Source organism: Aulonocara sp. 'chitande type north' Nkhata Bay, linkage group LG5 (assembly GCF_057382095.1).
Source record: "Aulonocara sp. 'chitande type north' Nkhata Bay isolate Kocher_YH1m ecotype deep benthic linkage group LG5, A_spYH_male_GT1.1, whole genome shotgun sequence".
NCBI lineage: Eukaryota > Metazoa > Chordata > Actinopteri > Cichliformes > Cichlidae > Aulonocara > Aulonocara sp. 'chitande type north' Nkhata Bay.
In genome coordinates this window covers 11,962,110-11,979,549 of record NC_141348.1, presented here as the reverse complement: position 1 = coordinate 11,979,549, position 17,440 = coordinate 11,962,110, and the positions used below count along the sequence as shown (strand labels likewise).

General features: G+C 39.9%; 1 protein-coding gene across 2 annotated transcripts in view; it reads left to right on the top strand.

The window, feature by feature from the left end:
* The window catches only part of cntn4 (contactin 4), a 208,356-nt gene that overhangs the window by 137,241 nt on the left and 53,675 nt on the right, over nt 1-17,440 (top strand). For both annotated transcript variants that reach the window (XM_086291344.1, XM_086291345.1), the window contains exons 10-11: nt 5,377-5,506; nt 6,254-6,404. In XM_086291344.1, coding sequence (XP_086147470.1) covers nt 5,377-5,506; nt 6,254-6,404 — 281 coding nt within the window. The remainder of the gene's footprint in view (nt 1-5,376; nt 5,507-6,253; nt 6,405-17,440) is intronic.

The following is a 17,440-nucleotide window of genomic DNA, read 5'->3' as shown; positions in this document are numbered from 1 at the left end:
GGACAAATCAAAGAGAACATTTCTGGAAACGTGGACGCCACATCCTCTGGACTAAAGAAGAGTTCAAAAGCATCTCTGATGGTATGGGTGCATCGGTGTTTTTGGAATTGGCAACTTGCACAACTGAAAAGGCAACATATGCTCAAATCCACATGATGTGTTTTTCAGCAGAGGCCTTGCATAATTCGGCAAGACGATGCTAAACTACATACTCCATCTATTCATAAAGCAAAGTAGAAGGATCTGTGTGCCGAAGTGGCCTGCCGTCCAGACCTTTCACTAACTGAAAACATGAAAAAACTAAAGAAACAAAGACGACACGAGGCTGCTAGACTCCTATAAAAGACAAGTGCAGGAAAACATTTCTGCCTCAAAAGTCCAGCAACTAGTCTCCTCAGTTGTTAGATGTGTGCGAACTGTTGCTACAGGAAGAGGGGAAGCTACACAGTGATAAACACGATGTCACTAATATGACCTTATTTTTTAATTAAAATGCTAAACATTTGATTTATATTTTATATTCTACTGTCAATAAAACAGATTTGTGAGATTTGCACATTTTACACAGTGTGCGTGCTTTTTAAGAATTTGGGTTATAGATTAAATTTCTAAAGATCGCTTCAAAAACGGAGGAAAACTACACGCACAGTTCATCACCCTCTGGATACGGGGCAGTAAGTGCATGATTAAAGGTTAGAGTGATGGCACTGATGTTTGTGCTGCACAATTCTTCTTAACATACACATAATTAATGGATACATTCCAAACGCATGGGTGAATGGATTAATCAGCAAAGGTGTTGCATTGTTTGAAATGCCACCATTAACCGCAGTGGCTTAATGAGTGGAAGAGGGAAAGGTCAGTGATGTAAGAAGCGGTGGGGAGAGGAGCCGCCGTTTGTTGTTATTTATTAACGATGAATCAATTGCGGCTCTTCTGACTGAGCAGTTCACTGAAAGTAACTTCTGATGAACTTTGAGCATAAAAAAAGAGCAACGTAAAAGTCATTTTTTGACTGTCGGTTCCTGGAGGGGTCAAATAGTCAATTATATGTGCGCTACATTTACTTGTTAAATGATGACATATGGACCGTCCACTAAGCTCACATGCTTTCAGTGTACTGCAGTGCTGTGCCCCTGTTTTAATACACATGAACAATCATTCAGCTGCCATTCTAGCCCTCTCCAGCTTTAGCATTAGCACGTTCTTGGATGAAGTAGGAACAGTTTCTGGAGTCTTCCTCATACCTTAGGTGGTTCTTTTCTCAACTCAGCACTTGACTTTTATTTTAAAAAGCAAACTTACCCTCTCCTAAAAACTAAAGACTAGTATAATCATAGTTTTGTAGGCAGCTGTGGAGTGGCAGATAATGATGTCATTAACCTTCCAAAAACAGACTAGTATTGGGGTTTTTTTTACCTTCATTTATCATCAGAGTCATAGCAGGACTGTACTTCATGTGTTTTTGTTTAAAAATTAACTTTATCCAGAACATTCTATATTATTTCTTTGGATTTCAGCTGGTTTATAGTTAAATTGTTACTCTTCTCATGAATCCCTTTTCTCCATGAATGTTGGACACTGGACTTAATTATACCTCCTTGGACAACAGAGCACAGTACTGTGCAAAGGTTCTAGGCAGGTGAGAAAATATGCTGTAAACAAAGAATGCTTTCACAAATGGAAGTGTTAATAATTGATTTTCATCAATCAACAAAATGCTGTGAATGAACAAAAGACAAAAAATAAAAACAGTATTTGGTGTGACCACCCTTTGCCTTCTTCTTGGTACACTTGCACACAGTTTTTGAAGGACCTCGGCTGGTAGGTTGTTCCAAACATCTTGAAGAACTAAGTAGGCTTCCTCACAGCCTTCTGTCTCTTCATGTAATCCCAGACGCACTCGATGATGTTGACATTAGGGCTCCGTGGGGGCCGTACCATCACTTCCAGTACTTCCAGTTCTTCTTTGCGCTTTGGCTGTGTGTTTGGGGTCGTTGTCCTGCTGCAGAATACATTCGGGGCCAATAAACAATCATTTATATTTGTGAAAGCGTTTTTTGCTGACAGCATTTTTCTACACCTGCCTAAAACATTTGCACAGTACTGTAAATTTGCATTATAAAAGTTGAAAGAATTTTTTTTAAACTTTTTATTTTGTACTTTTTCCAAATTTATAGTACATGCAAACAAAAATATGAAAAGGAACACAAAAGAAACAAACTAAAAGGAATAAAGGACACTTAATCTGTGGAAGAGAAAAAAAAATATTAAAAAAATTAAAAATAAAATAAACAACGAGGAGAGGTCCCTGCCTTATGGGGATGAGTCTTATAGGCTATCCATTTTGTCCACTGTTTTCGGTGTTTGTCAGATTTCAGTCTCAAAGTGTAGGTCATTTTCTCCATTATATATATGTCCTCGATTACATCAGTCCATTCTTCCAATTTTAAAGGGTCACTTTTCAGCCTGTTTTTTGTTATTACCTTTTTGCTTGACAACAACATAATTTTAAACAAGTAATGGTCCTCCTTTCTTACATTTTCCCATATTCCAAAATATATTACTCGTGCCTCACACGGCACGTCATACCCCAGCACTTTCTTCATTGTTACTGCAATGCTTTCCCAGTAAGGTTTGATATTTTTACACTTCCAAAACACATGAGAATGATTGGCGTCCCAGTCTCCACATAATCTCCAGCATCATTTGTGTATAATTTTCTGAAACATCCGTAGACAAATAAGTGCGAAATTCATTCCTGGAACCAGAGCCGTTGAAAAAGCGGACGTCATTGCTGAGTTCTGTAGCGACGCTTTAATGGGTTTTTACATATTTTTGAGATTTTTTATTATGGACCCACAGCGAACAAGCTTTTGTGTTCAGTTTTTCTCAGGATTGCTTTTATTACCTGTGTCAGAAAAGCTATGTTTCTTTTCTTGTGGCATTTTCATCTGAAGGACCTCACTCTCTGCTGCTTTATTGACAATGGCTGCAGGATTAAGTAGCGCTGCAATTAAAAGGAAACTCCACCGTGAAACAGGATTTAGTCCATTTAAAGGACCACCGTACTCATAGCTTACTGCTCTGCACTTGAATTTAGGTTTCCCTGCTCTCTTAGGACTCTTATCCAAAAGGCTTCAAATAATGTTGCTTTAAGTGTGGTTTAATACTTAAAAAGGATCAGAGAGATGGTTGAAATTCCTTGTTTTCCATGTTCGTTCAAGCTCAAGTGGAGCAAACAGGCTTCGCCTCAAGTTTTGTTCTTGTTATTATAAAGCCACTGTTGAGCTTAGTTCATGTCTGCTACTTCTGTCCTGCTCAGGCACATTAAATGAATCAAACATCTGAGTAGAATGAGCAGATTTCTTTAACATTTCTCCTCCAGTGAGCACTAATAATTTCTTTTTGTTTGAACCCTTTTTCTTAGTCAACAACAGTGTTGGTCAAGTAACTAATTACTGATTACTTCCCAAAAAAGTAATCCCGTTACTTTACTGATTACTTATTTTCAAAATTAATTAGTTACTTAGTTACTTTTTAAAAACACGATTTACAACTTGAATAGGTAATAAAGCGATAGATGTTTCAGCCCAATTCTACTTTTTCTGCATAATCCATCATACAAAATGTAATCAAATGGAAAAGTCTCTTTTTAAAACTTGTTTTATCAGTTTTAATCTCTTTTTTTTTTATGCATCAAGCAAAAATTTAATTATATGCAACATTCACTGACTGGAAGAAATTTGTTTAACATTTAAACCTATTTTCTGCACATTCCAGCACATAAAATAAAATATTTTTTGTGTTTACACTCGCTCTTTCAAATAAATGCAAGTAAAACACAGCAGAAAATAAATAAAATCAAAGACTCAGCGGTCCTGTTGCTCTATTTTCACCTGTAAAGCAGGAGTGGCGTAGGTGGAGGTTTACCCTGGTGCAGGTGTGCCGCAGCGGTCAGTTGAACAAGTAACGCGTTACTGCTCATCTCTGGTCAACAAAGATCAAACTTGAAAGATTAGAGTATAAGAGAATGAAAGACCCCCCACCCTTTTGTTCTGGAATGCAAATGAGTAGATTGAAGTTGTGATAATATCATATGAAATGTAGCCTGTGCAAGTGTTACAGGCATTTTGCATCATTCTTACAAAGACTAGTAATAGTAATCCTAACCCCCCCCCCCCCCAGAAAAGCTCACTTTTTCAATTTATTCATATTTTTTGAGTTTTTGTTTTGTCTTGTTTGTTTGTTTGTTTTATCACGTAAATCACACCAGAGTTGTTGGCAAATGACATTGCCAATCATTTTCATTCAGCATAAGGCGTACAGATGGTCCCCCCCAGGTCCCTGCATGAAAAACTGCTGATTTGAGAGGAATGTCATGGTTAATTAATAGCTGCCATAAATGGGAATGCTTTCCATGCACAGACTGATACACGCCAGCATTCGCCTCCTTCGCCAGCAGGGATGTTCGCCCCTGCACATCCGGAGGTGCCTGAGCGGTATGGAAATTCAGGCGCAACCTGCTCAAACACAGGATTAGTTTGTGATCTTTCGACGAGGACGGTCTCTCTTTTCATGTCACAGTACCTTAATCCCCGGCAACTGGAGCACAGGCCGCTCCAAAAAAAAAAAAAAAAACCCTATGGAAATAGGCTCTGATGACATTATGGGTGAAGCCGGAGGAGAACGCAGCAGACGTAGGGACACGGGGGAGGCGAAAAACCTGACACAGCTGCATAGAGATGTATGAAAACTGCTCAAGGATTTAATACTGTAGTGAAGGAGCGGTGCGAAAACTCGAGTTCAGGGAGATAAATGTATACTGGGGATTAAATGTCCGACTGATTCACTGATCCAGCCGAGTTTTTAGTTCATTGGGCCTAGCCGTCCTTAAATAGATTTTAATTTGATGGCTCAGTGACGAGCAAGATTTTCCCCCCGTAGGCGGGCAAATAGTCCAAACAGATGAAGCGGTGGTACAGCGTGACCATGTACACAGCACTTAGTATGTACAGGGCATACCTATCTGGAAAGCAATTTTCACAGCGCTGTATACCTCAGATGTCTCGATACTCCTTCCCCTCTTATCCCCTCTTTCTGCTGAAGGGGAAACGGGCCCTGTGGTGCAGTCAGAGATATAAATAGAGCATGGTTTTATTTCACTCTCATAAACATGTAGATTGATTAGGGTCATTTTCCGCTAGCCTGCCTCCATCCACCCAAGCCTTTGCCTCCATTAGTGATGAAAACCTAGATTTATTGCCACGTCTGTCACTTCCAGACCATAATTCACTGGGCCGCTGGCTGCCTGTTTTTATGTAGATGAGCCATGGGAGTAAAGCATATTAAAGGCACATGTCTGTTTGTCCGTAGGAACGCATACAGGTCGCCAGCGGGGTGTTGTCAATCAGTCGCCTGACCCTGACTGACACCGGCATGTATCAGTGTGTGGCCGGCAATAAGCACGGGGAGGTCTACTCCAATGCAGAGCTGCGAGTTATAGGTAAGACCCCGCCCCGGTTTACAGAGTGTGCAGGGATGCGCACACCCACTCTGGCATGTGCGCATCCCTGCTTGAGATGTGTGCGCAAGAGTGTTTGTTTTCAAGTTTGCTCCCTCTTCAGATGACCTCTGGCCTCCATCTTATTGGCCACTAATTGAAAAGCATTAATTATAAGATGAATGCGTCCTGCTGACAGTGATGTATGCTCGGAGCTGCTTTGTTCACCAGCCTCGCCCATCTGCGCTGTCAAGCCCGTCACTCTTCGCTCTTTGTCGGCAGCTGCCCTCATTCACCATTCAACCTCCGGCGCGTCTCATCCTGATCGTGTAGCCGATTGGGCTCGGGCTCAATACACCTGATTTTACTGGTCAATGGGGAGAAAAAAAGAGGATGTCGGGGAGGTTATCGGACAGCACACGATTTTTTTAAAGCGAGTTTTAGCGCAGGCGAGTTGTTATGAGAGTGATCAGACAGCACATGCAAGCCTGTTATCAATCTCTTCAACCCATCAGCTGTGGGCATTACTATTCAGCGTTCTGATTACTAATTATTCGCATTATAAAGATCTTTAATCCACTGTCATTGATTTACCCGCAGCAATAATTCAATGTATTTGTAATGTAATGGTGAAAAACTGTTGAGCCCCACATTTAAAATGAAATAAACGATCAGAGATGAATTGTAGGAAGGAGAAGAAAGTGTGAGGCTTTTACAAATACTGGCTTTAACATGCTGCTCTTGTCTCAGCTGTTGCCCCAGATTTTTCTCACAATCAACTGAGGAGCCAGACGCTGGTGAAGGTAGGAGGAGACGCGCTCGTCGAGTGCAAGCCCAAGATGTCTCCTTGGGGTGTGATCTCTTGGCGGAAGGGCAGCGAACCACTGCGAGAGACCGACAGGTAGCGCAATATTTGCTTTTACCACGACACTAGAACTGCTGTGCTTTTTGCATGTGCTCTTATTGCTCTGAGACACAAAGACAGACACGTCTAAACAACACTCGCCCCCTTCCACACCTCTCATCTGGTTCTCATTTAAGCATATCGCTGTAAAAGCCTCCAACAGCAGTGTGTTGTGCAGCTGGTTGCCGTGAATGACGAGATGCACACATTTTAATAACAGAAAATGTAAATCACTGGCGCATTAGCACATTTTAAATGCCTGTTTGACTTGGCAAAGGCAACTTCCTGTGTACTATTTAACCAATAACCATAAAGTTCGATTCAATTCAATTTTATTCATACACCGCCTAATCACAACAGTCACCTCGGGCACTTTATATTTATATATTTGTAAGGTAAACACGCAGCATCACCTGATTCAGACAGAACTCTAAACTTCAAATCTAATTAACTCAACAGTAAGATTACTTTAACAGTACCTGCCCACTATGTGTCAATAACATAGTTTTTCCCGTCTTTGTGATTAGCCACAGAAATCTGTTGATATTCCATGATTTCTGATTGTCTCGTCACTCATAGCCACTTCCTATATGTGCACTTGTAAACTGTTTGGCCACCATCACTGATGACTGCCAAGACTTGGAGAACACCTTAAAAGAAAACCGAAAATTACTTATTCTGGTAGCAAAGGGTTCGAGCTAGGGATAAAGGTAAGATCATCACTGATGACCTAGTTCTTGTGCTTGCATTTATATATAAAACATCAAAGATATGTTGACAAATCAATCACAGCACTGACCAACTAAAGATGCAGGAAACCTTAAAGTGACCACTATACTGTGCTTTATCAGACCTGTCATGAGGATGAATGAGTATACCGTTTGGCTTGCAAACTGTAACGTAGTGTTAAATTAGCGCATGTTTTGTATGTCTGTCGAGGCCTGAAATCACAAAAGAAACTGATTTATTTGTCTTTTTAGGAATTCAAAAGGACAGTGTCAGTGTGCACCACAACGCTTCAATCTCTGAGGCTTATTTTGTGGTCGTACTTCCATGGAGAGATTTTGATGCACTCCTTAGATGTGGCTAAGAATAAAAACAGCTTGAAGCTGAGCTGAGTAATGGTTAATGGGGTTTACCGTGTTTTATCTCCAGCTTTTTAGTGGCGGCCGAATAGACCGGCTGCTGAGTAAATTTCAACGTGCTAATCAGGTACTTTTCACCTCAGCGGGACGAGAACGGCTCCAGAAATCAAATCATTCGAGTTCTGTCGGGTTTTTGAGCAATGAGGAACGATCTCAGCGTCCAGCCACGTTTGACCTCTGAAATGTCACGCGTGCCACACGTGGTAACTCTGTCGGTCTTGTGCGCGTCTGTCAGAGTCCAGCGTGAAGTCTGGCCCAGTAACCTCGCTCGGAGACAGGGGTCGCCCATTGGGTGTCACCGTTCTAGCATGACCCGGCTCTGACAGCAGGGCTGTGTGCAGAGTGTCTTGCCAGGCTTTGCATATATACAAAGCAGTGTTGTTGCTTGTCAAACAAAGTGGCGGGGAATTTGCATAGTGGTTTCGCTGCTGGTGCCCTTCACTTGCCCTGTGCCACTTCCATAACAAACTTCAACCTCACAGCACACTTTGATCCTGTTGTTTGGAAATCATACTTTGGATTGTTTGACATGAATCGACGTTGCTGCGAATGAAGCGACGAATAAAGCGGCAGAGCTCAAAGTTAAATAGATGCTTTGCGATTCTTTGTTTCCCTGAAGTTCCATCACTGCACGCACTTGCCCTTCACTCTTCTCACTTACTGCTCACTGTACTCACTCGGTGACCAACTGCTGAGATAAATAACAAATGACTCGAGATTTGAATCATTCAAATATAATCACACAACAACTCCTGAATAATTGAAATTAGAAGTTTGTTGTGGGCGAAGCTGCAGCAGAAAGATAGATTTACTTTAGTTCTTCAGTGCAGCAGTGAGTATTAGACTAATGGATGGATTTCTTTAACGCTGTCTTTGTTCTGGTAGTTTGAAAGTCTGTTTGATGCTCGCTAATGTGTTTTAATGCTTTTATTCGCACTAAATAAATGATATTTGGCTGAGACCACCTGTGCCGCTGTTCCAGAATGAAACGGAAAAGAAGCACAGATTTGAAATTAAAATTGAGACAGTCCCAGCTGTATTACATTAAAAGGAATCTTTTTAGATTTAAATTTTTTTGCCACGATAGCAGACTTTAAAGACAACTAGGAAGTAGAGTAACTGTTTGTGGAGCATGACAACACACACCAGACTCTCATCTGTGACTGCAACACACGCGCACGTAACCACACACTTCTGCGTTACAGGGCACACAGTATAAAATGTTAAGCATCTGCTGTGGCAGTCGTCGGAGAAGTTGCCTTTTTAAGCGGCTGCGCGCTTATAGCCTCTCTGCCTGTAGGTCGACTACAGTATTTATTCTTATCGTGCTGCTTGTTGTGAAAATGATGCGACTTTGATGAAAGCCGATCGCATCCTGATATCACACATCAGTTGTGTGATAAGCACGACTGCTATGCTGCTTCCTTTTACACCCCCCCTTTATGTTACGCACCTATACAGAAACATGCAAAATCACGAGAGGTAGCCGTGAACCCCTTTTGTTGAAGATTAATTGCTTTAATTGCGTTAGTGCTCCACAGTGGCTTCAGCAGAAAGGGAACTAGTGTCACCAGCTGGGCAATCCATCTTCATAGCAGCAGCCCCGTTTTTTTTGTATGTATGTGTGTGGTTTTTTTGTGTGGGAGACCAGTGGAGAGGGAGGGAATGTCTTATCTACCCCAGACAACCCTGCAGGGACGAGGTTTAGATGACATCAGCTGGAACAAAGCAGCTGAGAGCGCAGAGTGGGGCAGGTCTTGCTGATGAGTGTGTAAGTGGGCCGTGTCAGGCGCAGAGAGCAGCCTGCAAAACACGCCATTTCAATATGTCACCAGCAGGAAGAAATCAAGTTTGTTAGGCCACTCGCAGCAGATGCGCTCAATCAAGTGTCCTCTCACGAGGCGTCGCAAGATGTGCTGACGTCCCGACGCTGCTCCCTCTTGCATTAAGCGCCATCTTTTAAAGACCTTGAGTATTTATCTCTATCGGCTTTAGAAGCCATGCAAATGTTTGAGGAGGTGTTTAAATCCCGAGGGAGGCATTAAAGAGCTTTGGGTGTGGCGGGTTTGATGCTGTCGCTTCTGCGTCTTTGCTTTGTTGCAAAAAAAGAACAGACAATGCTGGACTTCACATGCATGTAAAATCAATATGCATTTTTTACTCTTTAACAATCATTATAGCCACCTTCTGTAACACAGTGATGGACAGTCAGTATTTCAGCTTCTTTTTTTACTGAGCACAGTCCAAAAGGTTACATGCCTTTAAAAGGCCTAAGATGAGGCAATGTTATGCAAATGCTTTATGCTAAAATTAGATTTCCCTTTATTGTAATATATGTTTTTTCCCCCCACAAAAGATATCCAGAGAGGAGGAAACAATACAGAACCTGCTGGTGGCTGGATTCCTGGGGAAGCAGTATTCAGTCCTTTGTGTGTATTATAATCAGTGAGGGGAGATGGCACTCCATGAACAAAATGCACCCGGCAAACTGCTGCCAAGTCAAAATGCCAGCTGGGCTCCTGTTGTGTCTGTATGTGCAGAACACAGATAATATACAATATGTATAAAAATATGTATTGGTTTGTTGATTAGAAAGCCTGAATATTGCAACCAAACTAAAATAACTGTTAAATACTGATTTGTTGACATTGATTTGGGGATTTTAAATAGATTAAATTATGAAACCAAATTTAAATCATTTAGATTTTATTATATTAAAACAAATAATATCTATACAGTAGTTTAATTTTATTTATTGACAGATTTACTTTTTTGTGAATTTTAGTTATTATAGTTAGCCAAGTTATTTTGTATGTTTTGGCTCCTGCAACATAGGAATGAATAAAATAATGTATATCTTAGATTAGCTTAGCTTAGCTTAGTGTAGCTTAGCATAGCTTAGCTTATCTTTGAGAATTGCTACTTGAATTCAAATTGTTTTTGATTTCTGAAGTCATCCACATAGACTAAAAAAATGCCAACAATTATTTTTAAATAACTGTTCAAAAAACACCAGCTCGGTCACGTTTACCTGACAAAGCAAGTTAACTGAACTGGTGAGTTAACGGAAAGTCAGGGAGACGATTAGGACTGATGCTCCCAACCCAAAGAAAAAAGAAAAAAGAAAAAGCAAATTGGCGACAGCAGGGCTGCACAATTATGGCCAAAATGATTCTCATTTATTTTAATCAATAACATCACAATTATTTACAATAGTTATTCATTGATTTTAGTGACAAAATGTAAATAATAACCCTGCCTTTACATCCATATACCTAATAATATACACATCTTTGAAGCAAAACAAAGTTGGCCCTTTTTATTTATCTAATTCACTGCAGCTCTTTTATAAAAAATCTGAATGAAAAATTGTCAAATTTGAACACAAAATTAAATCAACATTTAAAGCCTTTATGCTAAATTCCGGGCAAATAAAACATCTTTGCAGGCAAATATGAATTTATCTGCTGGAAGTGCATCTCTTAAAGCAAGATATAAGCTCTTTCACTCCATTTATTGTACGTGCGTGATGGATGTGAATAAAGCTCGAAGCAAGTGAGATCCATCTCTTTTCCTCGTGTGACATTGTGCAGAACCCAGAACCCACTTTTGTCCAATAAATTGACAATTTTCTTGAAGTCTTCATTACTCACTGTGTTTAGTGGACAGATGTCTTTGGTCGAATTGAATGCACTTTGTGAGTTAGATAGATGCACTGCTGTGCTGCTGTGCTTTTATGGCTGTCTGCGTTTCACACTAGTAACCACTGCATCGTTTCAGGGTTTTCAGGTGGTTAATAAGTCAGTTGTCTTAGTTTGCAGTACAGACGCACAGCTGTCTTTGCCTTCTTCTTCGTTAACATCAGTTGTGCTGGATCCACAGTATTTGTAAACAGTGGTTTATGATCAGCTTCAAAGAAATAAGCTGTTTGCCTTCTGCTGTGACAGATATTTTAATTTTGTTGTATATCTGGCTTTTAACGAATCCTGGAAACCACACGCTGCACAGTTCAAGGAACAGCTGTGATTAGCACATTCAGAAATGTGGTCAGTTGCTGATTTAGGGAGCGCTTAATTTGCTTTTGCCATGTATTCTGCTGGTGGAGCATGCGTTTTTCAATATCATTTAATCAGCTTAATTCAATTGTGGGAAGCCAAAATCGTGATCAACATTAATATTGGATTATATGTGACAGTCGGTGTCCTCCAGTCCAGGTTTAACAATCTAAACATAATACCTACTCTGCCCTGTCTTAAAGGATAAAAATCCTCATTCTGACAAACAAACATTTTTCTGTGAAAAACAGACTTTGGGTTTGTGTCTTGGTTTCTCATCAATGACGCCTTAGAGCTAACAGAGCTTGTGATTTCACAAACCAAGTGGGACCTGATAGTGGGTATGTCTAACGTTTATGTGCAATTAATGGTTAACTGTAGCAAGCAACCATTCGAGTGACATCTTTAAACAAAGACAGAAGGCTTGTTTCCAAGGGAACATCTGCTTACAGTTTTGCTAAAAGTTAACTCCCTTTTTCTCACATTAGTAGGTTTAAGCTGTTCAAGTGTTAAGTCGCATGACATGCAGGAGAAAACATAAAGAATGCGACTGCGGACTAAGTTGGAGATGGTGTAAAATGTCATGTTTTAGACTTTGACCTTATCTGTGTCAGTGTGTTTTTATAGAACTGAGCTCTTATTCTTTCTATTATAGTTTATTATCATTATTATTATTATTATTAAATAGATAAGGTTAGGTCGTGATGAATTCAGTTGGGGAAAAAAAACATGTTGCTGCCAAGAAATTGTCTTAGTTTTGCACTTAGCCATTGATCAAAAAATAGCTTTATTGGTCTAGACAGGAAATGCTAAGACAGACCATTAATCTTGCTAGAAACTCCTCTGTCTTCAATGGTTTAAGGCACCTAAATCAACACTACTTTATTCTGTAAGTGTACTCTTGGCAGAGGTGGGACCAAGTCATTGTTTTGCAAGTCTCAAGTAAGTCTCAAGTCTTTATCCTCAAGTCTCAAGTCAAGTCTCAAGTAATGTCAGGCAAGTCAGAGTCGAGTCTCAAGTCACTGGTGTAAAAGTCCAAGTAAAGTCACAAGTCTGAAATTTTGAATTTCAAGTCCTTTCGAGTCTTTAAAACAAAACGAAAAAAGCATGTTGCAGTTATATGCTAAATGTAAATATTAGACCATGTAATTTTTAAATCTGTGTTTTTCTCAACACATGACAAATAGTGAACTTAGAAAATATACACAAATTGTGAAATTGCACCTCTTTAAAATGCAGCTCAATTAAACCTAGCTCCAAGAATAATTTTCACCGACAGTTCTGAGATAAGCTGCATGTTATTCTTGGATGTGGTTGTAGGACCGGCTTTAAAATCGCATGACAAAAATATCATACATAAATAAATGATTTTTTTTTTTAAATATCATTTAAAAAAAAACTGCATCACCAACGTAGCCTGGACAACATTTGCTAGTTAGATGAAGTCAGCTATCTCATCGTAGCATATTTATATGCATATTTATAATCATACGGTTCTTGGAGTGAGTGCACACACTCATGAAGTTTAGTAACTTCCGGTCACTGCAACAAGCCCAGGTACTGTTTACCGACGGATGGGTGCAGGACCTTGAAATGCACCGTGTAGAAAGTAAAGACCATCGTACGTATCATAAGTTTACCAGTCTCACAAATCGTCGTCATAAATACACATTCGTTAACCGTTTATTAATAGGACCTTTGAGCTCAATGGTAATTAATTAGCAGTGGAAATAATTTCTGGTAGCATCACAGAAATGTAGCAGTGACAATAATATTGTATGCTGTAATCGTACTGGGCAATTAGTGATACAAAAAACCTGTTTTATCCTGTGAATAAAAGTATATGTTTTTGTCAATGTACCATAATAACAGAAGCGAAACGCAATATTGTGTCAGGACAATTCACTATTTATGCACAATAAATAAAGGAGCATAGCGCGACAATTTCTGTTCAGCGCCAGACTTGCTTGTAACCTATATCACCAATTATGTTAAGAAAAATGACGCATTAACTACAACAGCAGACTGACCTTTGTGGAAATGCTTGGAGCAGACTAACCTGTGAGCTGGAGGGTTCTGGGACGTTATAATTGGTCTTTGAATGGCTGCAATCCAGTCGCCTCTTTGTTACTTCGGAAACATGGCTCGAACAATTTCTCTTCAACGACGTAATCCGATAACAACCGATCTCTTTACTCGTCGGCTTCCCGTGGCTGTCATGCGACCGGCTATTGCAGTTAATAATACAACGGCTTCTTGACATTTTTGTGTTTCTTTTTATCGCTGCGCTAGTACCGCTTGCCACGAGTTCCCAGAATCCTTTGCGGTTCTACCCGTGAATGACGTCACATTTTCAATCTCTATATAATATGCATGTTAAATTTTATATTTGGGGTAAAATATCAAGTCTTTTCAAGTAAACCGGTTCAAGTCCAATTCAAGTCCCAAGTCATTGGTGTAAAAGTCCAAGTCAAGTCACAAGTCTTAGAACATTTTTTCAAGTCAAGTTTAAAGTCATAAAATTAATGACTCGAGTCTGACTCGAGTCCAAGTCATGTGACTCGAGTCCACACCTCTGACTCTTGGTGTCAGTATCTGCGTCTTCATCAATACTGGTTGTAGCTTAACAGTTACTTAGATACCTTGTCTGTGGAACCAGGTTGATTAGGAAAAGTCAGAACTAAATTTTCTTAGTGCTGATAAACGATGGATGTAGCGACAATGATTTCACCTACGAGTTGATCACGTTCTGTGAAGCCTCAAGCTGTCTGTTTTTGCTGTGGTCACCTTGGTCTCTTGAATCGGGACATGACAAGCGAGGGGTGGAGAACAGATCTGAGACACACTGAGGGACACTGCACACTTACAGAGAAGCAGCTCGCTTATCACTCAGCATACCCGCCCAAAAGCATAACCTGCTTAATTGTCCTTATTTACTCTAATGAGGACTATAATTTGCAACGTGAACATCATGTTGTAATTAATAAATGTTGATCGTGACTAGCAATTCAGACCATAAACTCATCTGACAAGCGTTTACTGGGGTCAAAGAGCAAGCAGGAACACCGCCATTTTCCCATAGACTTTTACACACTTTAAATACAGGAGTCACCCCCTGAGTGGAACAATTCATCACTCCAAAGAACACATCTCCACTGCTCTAAAATCCAGTGGTAGCATACTTTACAACACTGCACCTGACACTTTGCATTGTGCTGAGTGATGCAAGGCTTGGATTCATCTGCTCGGCTATGAAAACCCATTCTGTGAAACTCCCTGCACACCGTTCATGAGCTAATGCGAAGGCCACGCGAAGTTTGCAGGTCTGTAGCGATCTGCAGAATGTTGTGGACTTCTGCGGAGTACGCACCTCGGCTCCTTACCATGCATGGAGGGTTTCACCCCAAGTCCAGCACCCTGAGGCTGTACGCTAAGTGGAGGGGACTGGTGAGTGTCAGCACCACAGTCCAGGATGAGACAACGAACATCCAAGAATACATTGGGAAGATGGCCCCAACTGACCGAGTGCTCAGTGAATACCTCAGGCAGCAGAAACCCAAGAAAGAGGAGGGAGACGAGGAACCATCATGGAAGGACAGGCCCCTGCACGGTATGTACCACCGGCAGATAGAGGAGGTGGCTGATATCCAGAAATCCTACCAGTGGCTGGACAAAGCTGGACTGAAAGACAGCACAGAGGCACTAATCATGGCAGCACAAGAACAAGCTCTGAGCACAAGATCCATAGAGGCTGGGGTCTATCACACCAGGCAAGACCCCAGGTGCAGGCTGTGTAAAGATGCCCCAGAGACAATCCAGCACATAACAGCAGGGTGCAAGATGCTAGCAGGCAAGGCATACATGGAACGCCATAACCAAGTGGCCGGCATAGTGTACAGGAACATCTGTGCCGAGTATAACCTGGAAGTCCCGAGGTCAAAATGGGAGATGCCCCCAAGGGTGGTGGAGAATGACCGAGCTAAGATCCTGTGGGACTTCCAGATACAGACGGACAAAATGGTGGTGGCTAACCAACCGGACATAGTGGTGGTAGACAAACAGAAGAAGACGGCCGTAGTGATCGATGTAGCGGTTCCCAATTGATTTGATTTTGATTTGATTTGATTTGATTTTGATTTTATTGATTAGCATTCAAATTCAAATCTCAGTGAAAACAGTGAAAAAAAAAAAAACAGTGAAAACAGAACAAAAATCTACCATAAAGAAAGAAAGCATGAGACAAGGCTAATCAAAAGGTATTGGCTGAAGCATTTGCTTATTACGCCAACCCTTTTCACAAAATATCTTTTTGTATGCAGCTCCTGTACACAGGGCTTGAAGAAAATAATAAAACAAAGCAAAAACCAAACAAACAAACAAACCAACAAAAAACAAAGAAAAAAAACTTTCCACCTTAGATAAGTAACTACATCAAAGCAAAATAATCAAGAGGTTTTTTTCTTCTCCTTTTTGCTCTTTTCATTCTTGATTTATATATGTTTCTAATACTCTATTTTTAAACATGTTTTTAAACAAGGAAAATGAACTACACCTTTTTAAATCACTGTCATAACTATTCCACAGGTTAACTCCTCTAATAGAAACACATCTCTGCTTTATATTTGTCCTTATCTTGTTTTTCTTAAAGAAATCTGTTCCCCTTAAGTCCTATTGACTCTCTCTGACTTTGAACAGAGTACTGGGGCAAAGCAAGTTATTTTGTGCTTTATACATTATCTGTGCCATTTTATATTCAACTAAATCATAAAATTTCAGGGTATTCAGATTAATAAACAAAATGTTAGTTGGTTCTATATAGTTTGATTGGTTTATAATTCTTATAGCTCTTTTTTGTAACTTGAAAATAGGAAGAGTGTTCGTTTTATATGCATTACCCCATATCTCTATGGAACGCCAGGACTGCCATAATGAATTAATTAAATACACCATTAAATAATTAATTAAATGTGGCAATAATTAATTAAAATTGGAATTAATTAATTAAATAAATAGTTATGACACATGTAATTAATTAATTATTGACACATTTAATTATTTATGTATTTCACATGTAATTAATTATTGACACATTTAATTAATTATTTATGTATTTCACATTTTAATGAATTATTGACACATTTAATTAATTATTGACACATTTAATTAATTATTGACACATTTAATTAATTATTTAATGATATATTTATTTATTTCATTTTGGCAGTCCTGACGCCTGGCTCTCATCATGAAATAATTTTATCTGTCAGCCTCACCCATCAAACTCAGGGGGCGGGGTTAACGCTGATCGAGTCAAAACCATTGCTTACAGACTTCATGATGTTCAGCTAATATTTTTATTGTGAATATTAATCATGCTGACCTCGCTCTGTACACCACGGAGCGAGGTCAGCATATCCACGATATCCTCAGCTCCATGAGTTAACACAAAGTTTCCCAGCTGACTATCTAACTGCCAACTATTCCAGAGACGTGAAAATATACAGCATAAAGAAAAGTGTAAGAGACTCAGCAGCAGATTAGAATAACAGTTATAGATTTAATAAATCACCAAATGAATCCAAGAAACGAGCAAACCTGTTCCGACAATTTGAGTTTGTATTCCCTCAGCTGCAGACTCGCTGCTGTTTAAATGTTTCAAAAGGAAGATTAGATATAAACAAACGTCAAACATAGACTCAGTCTGCCTTCACATTTGATATGAGGCCAGCACGTATAGTGGCCTCAGCAGGCTATTACTGAAATACACGTGCTATATCATAAACTATGATATAAATAGGGAGGTCCTATTAACATGTTTTAAAGGACACCTTCC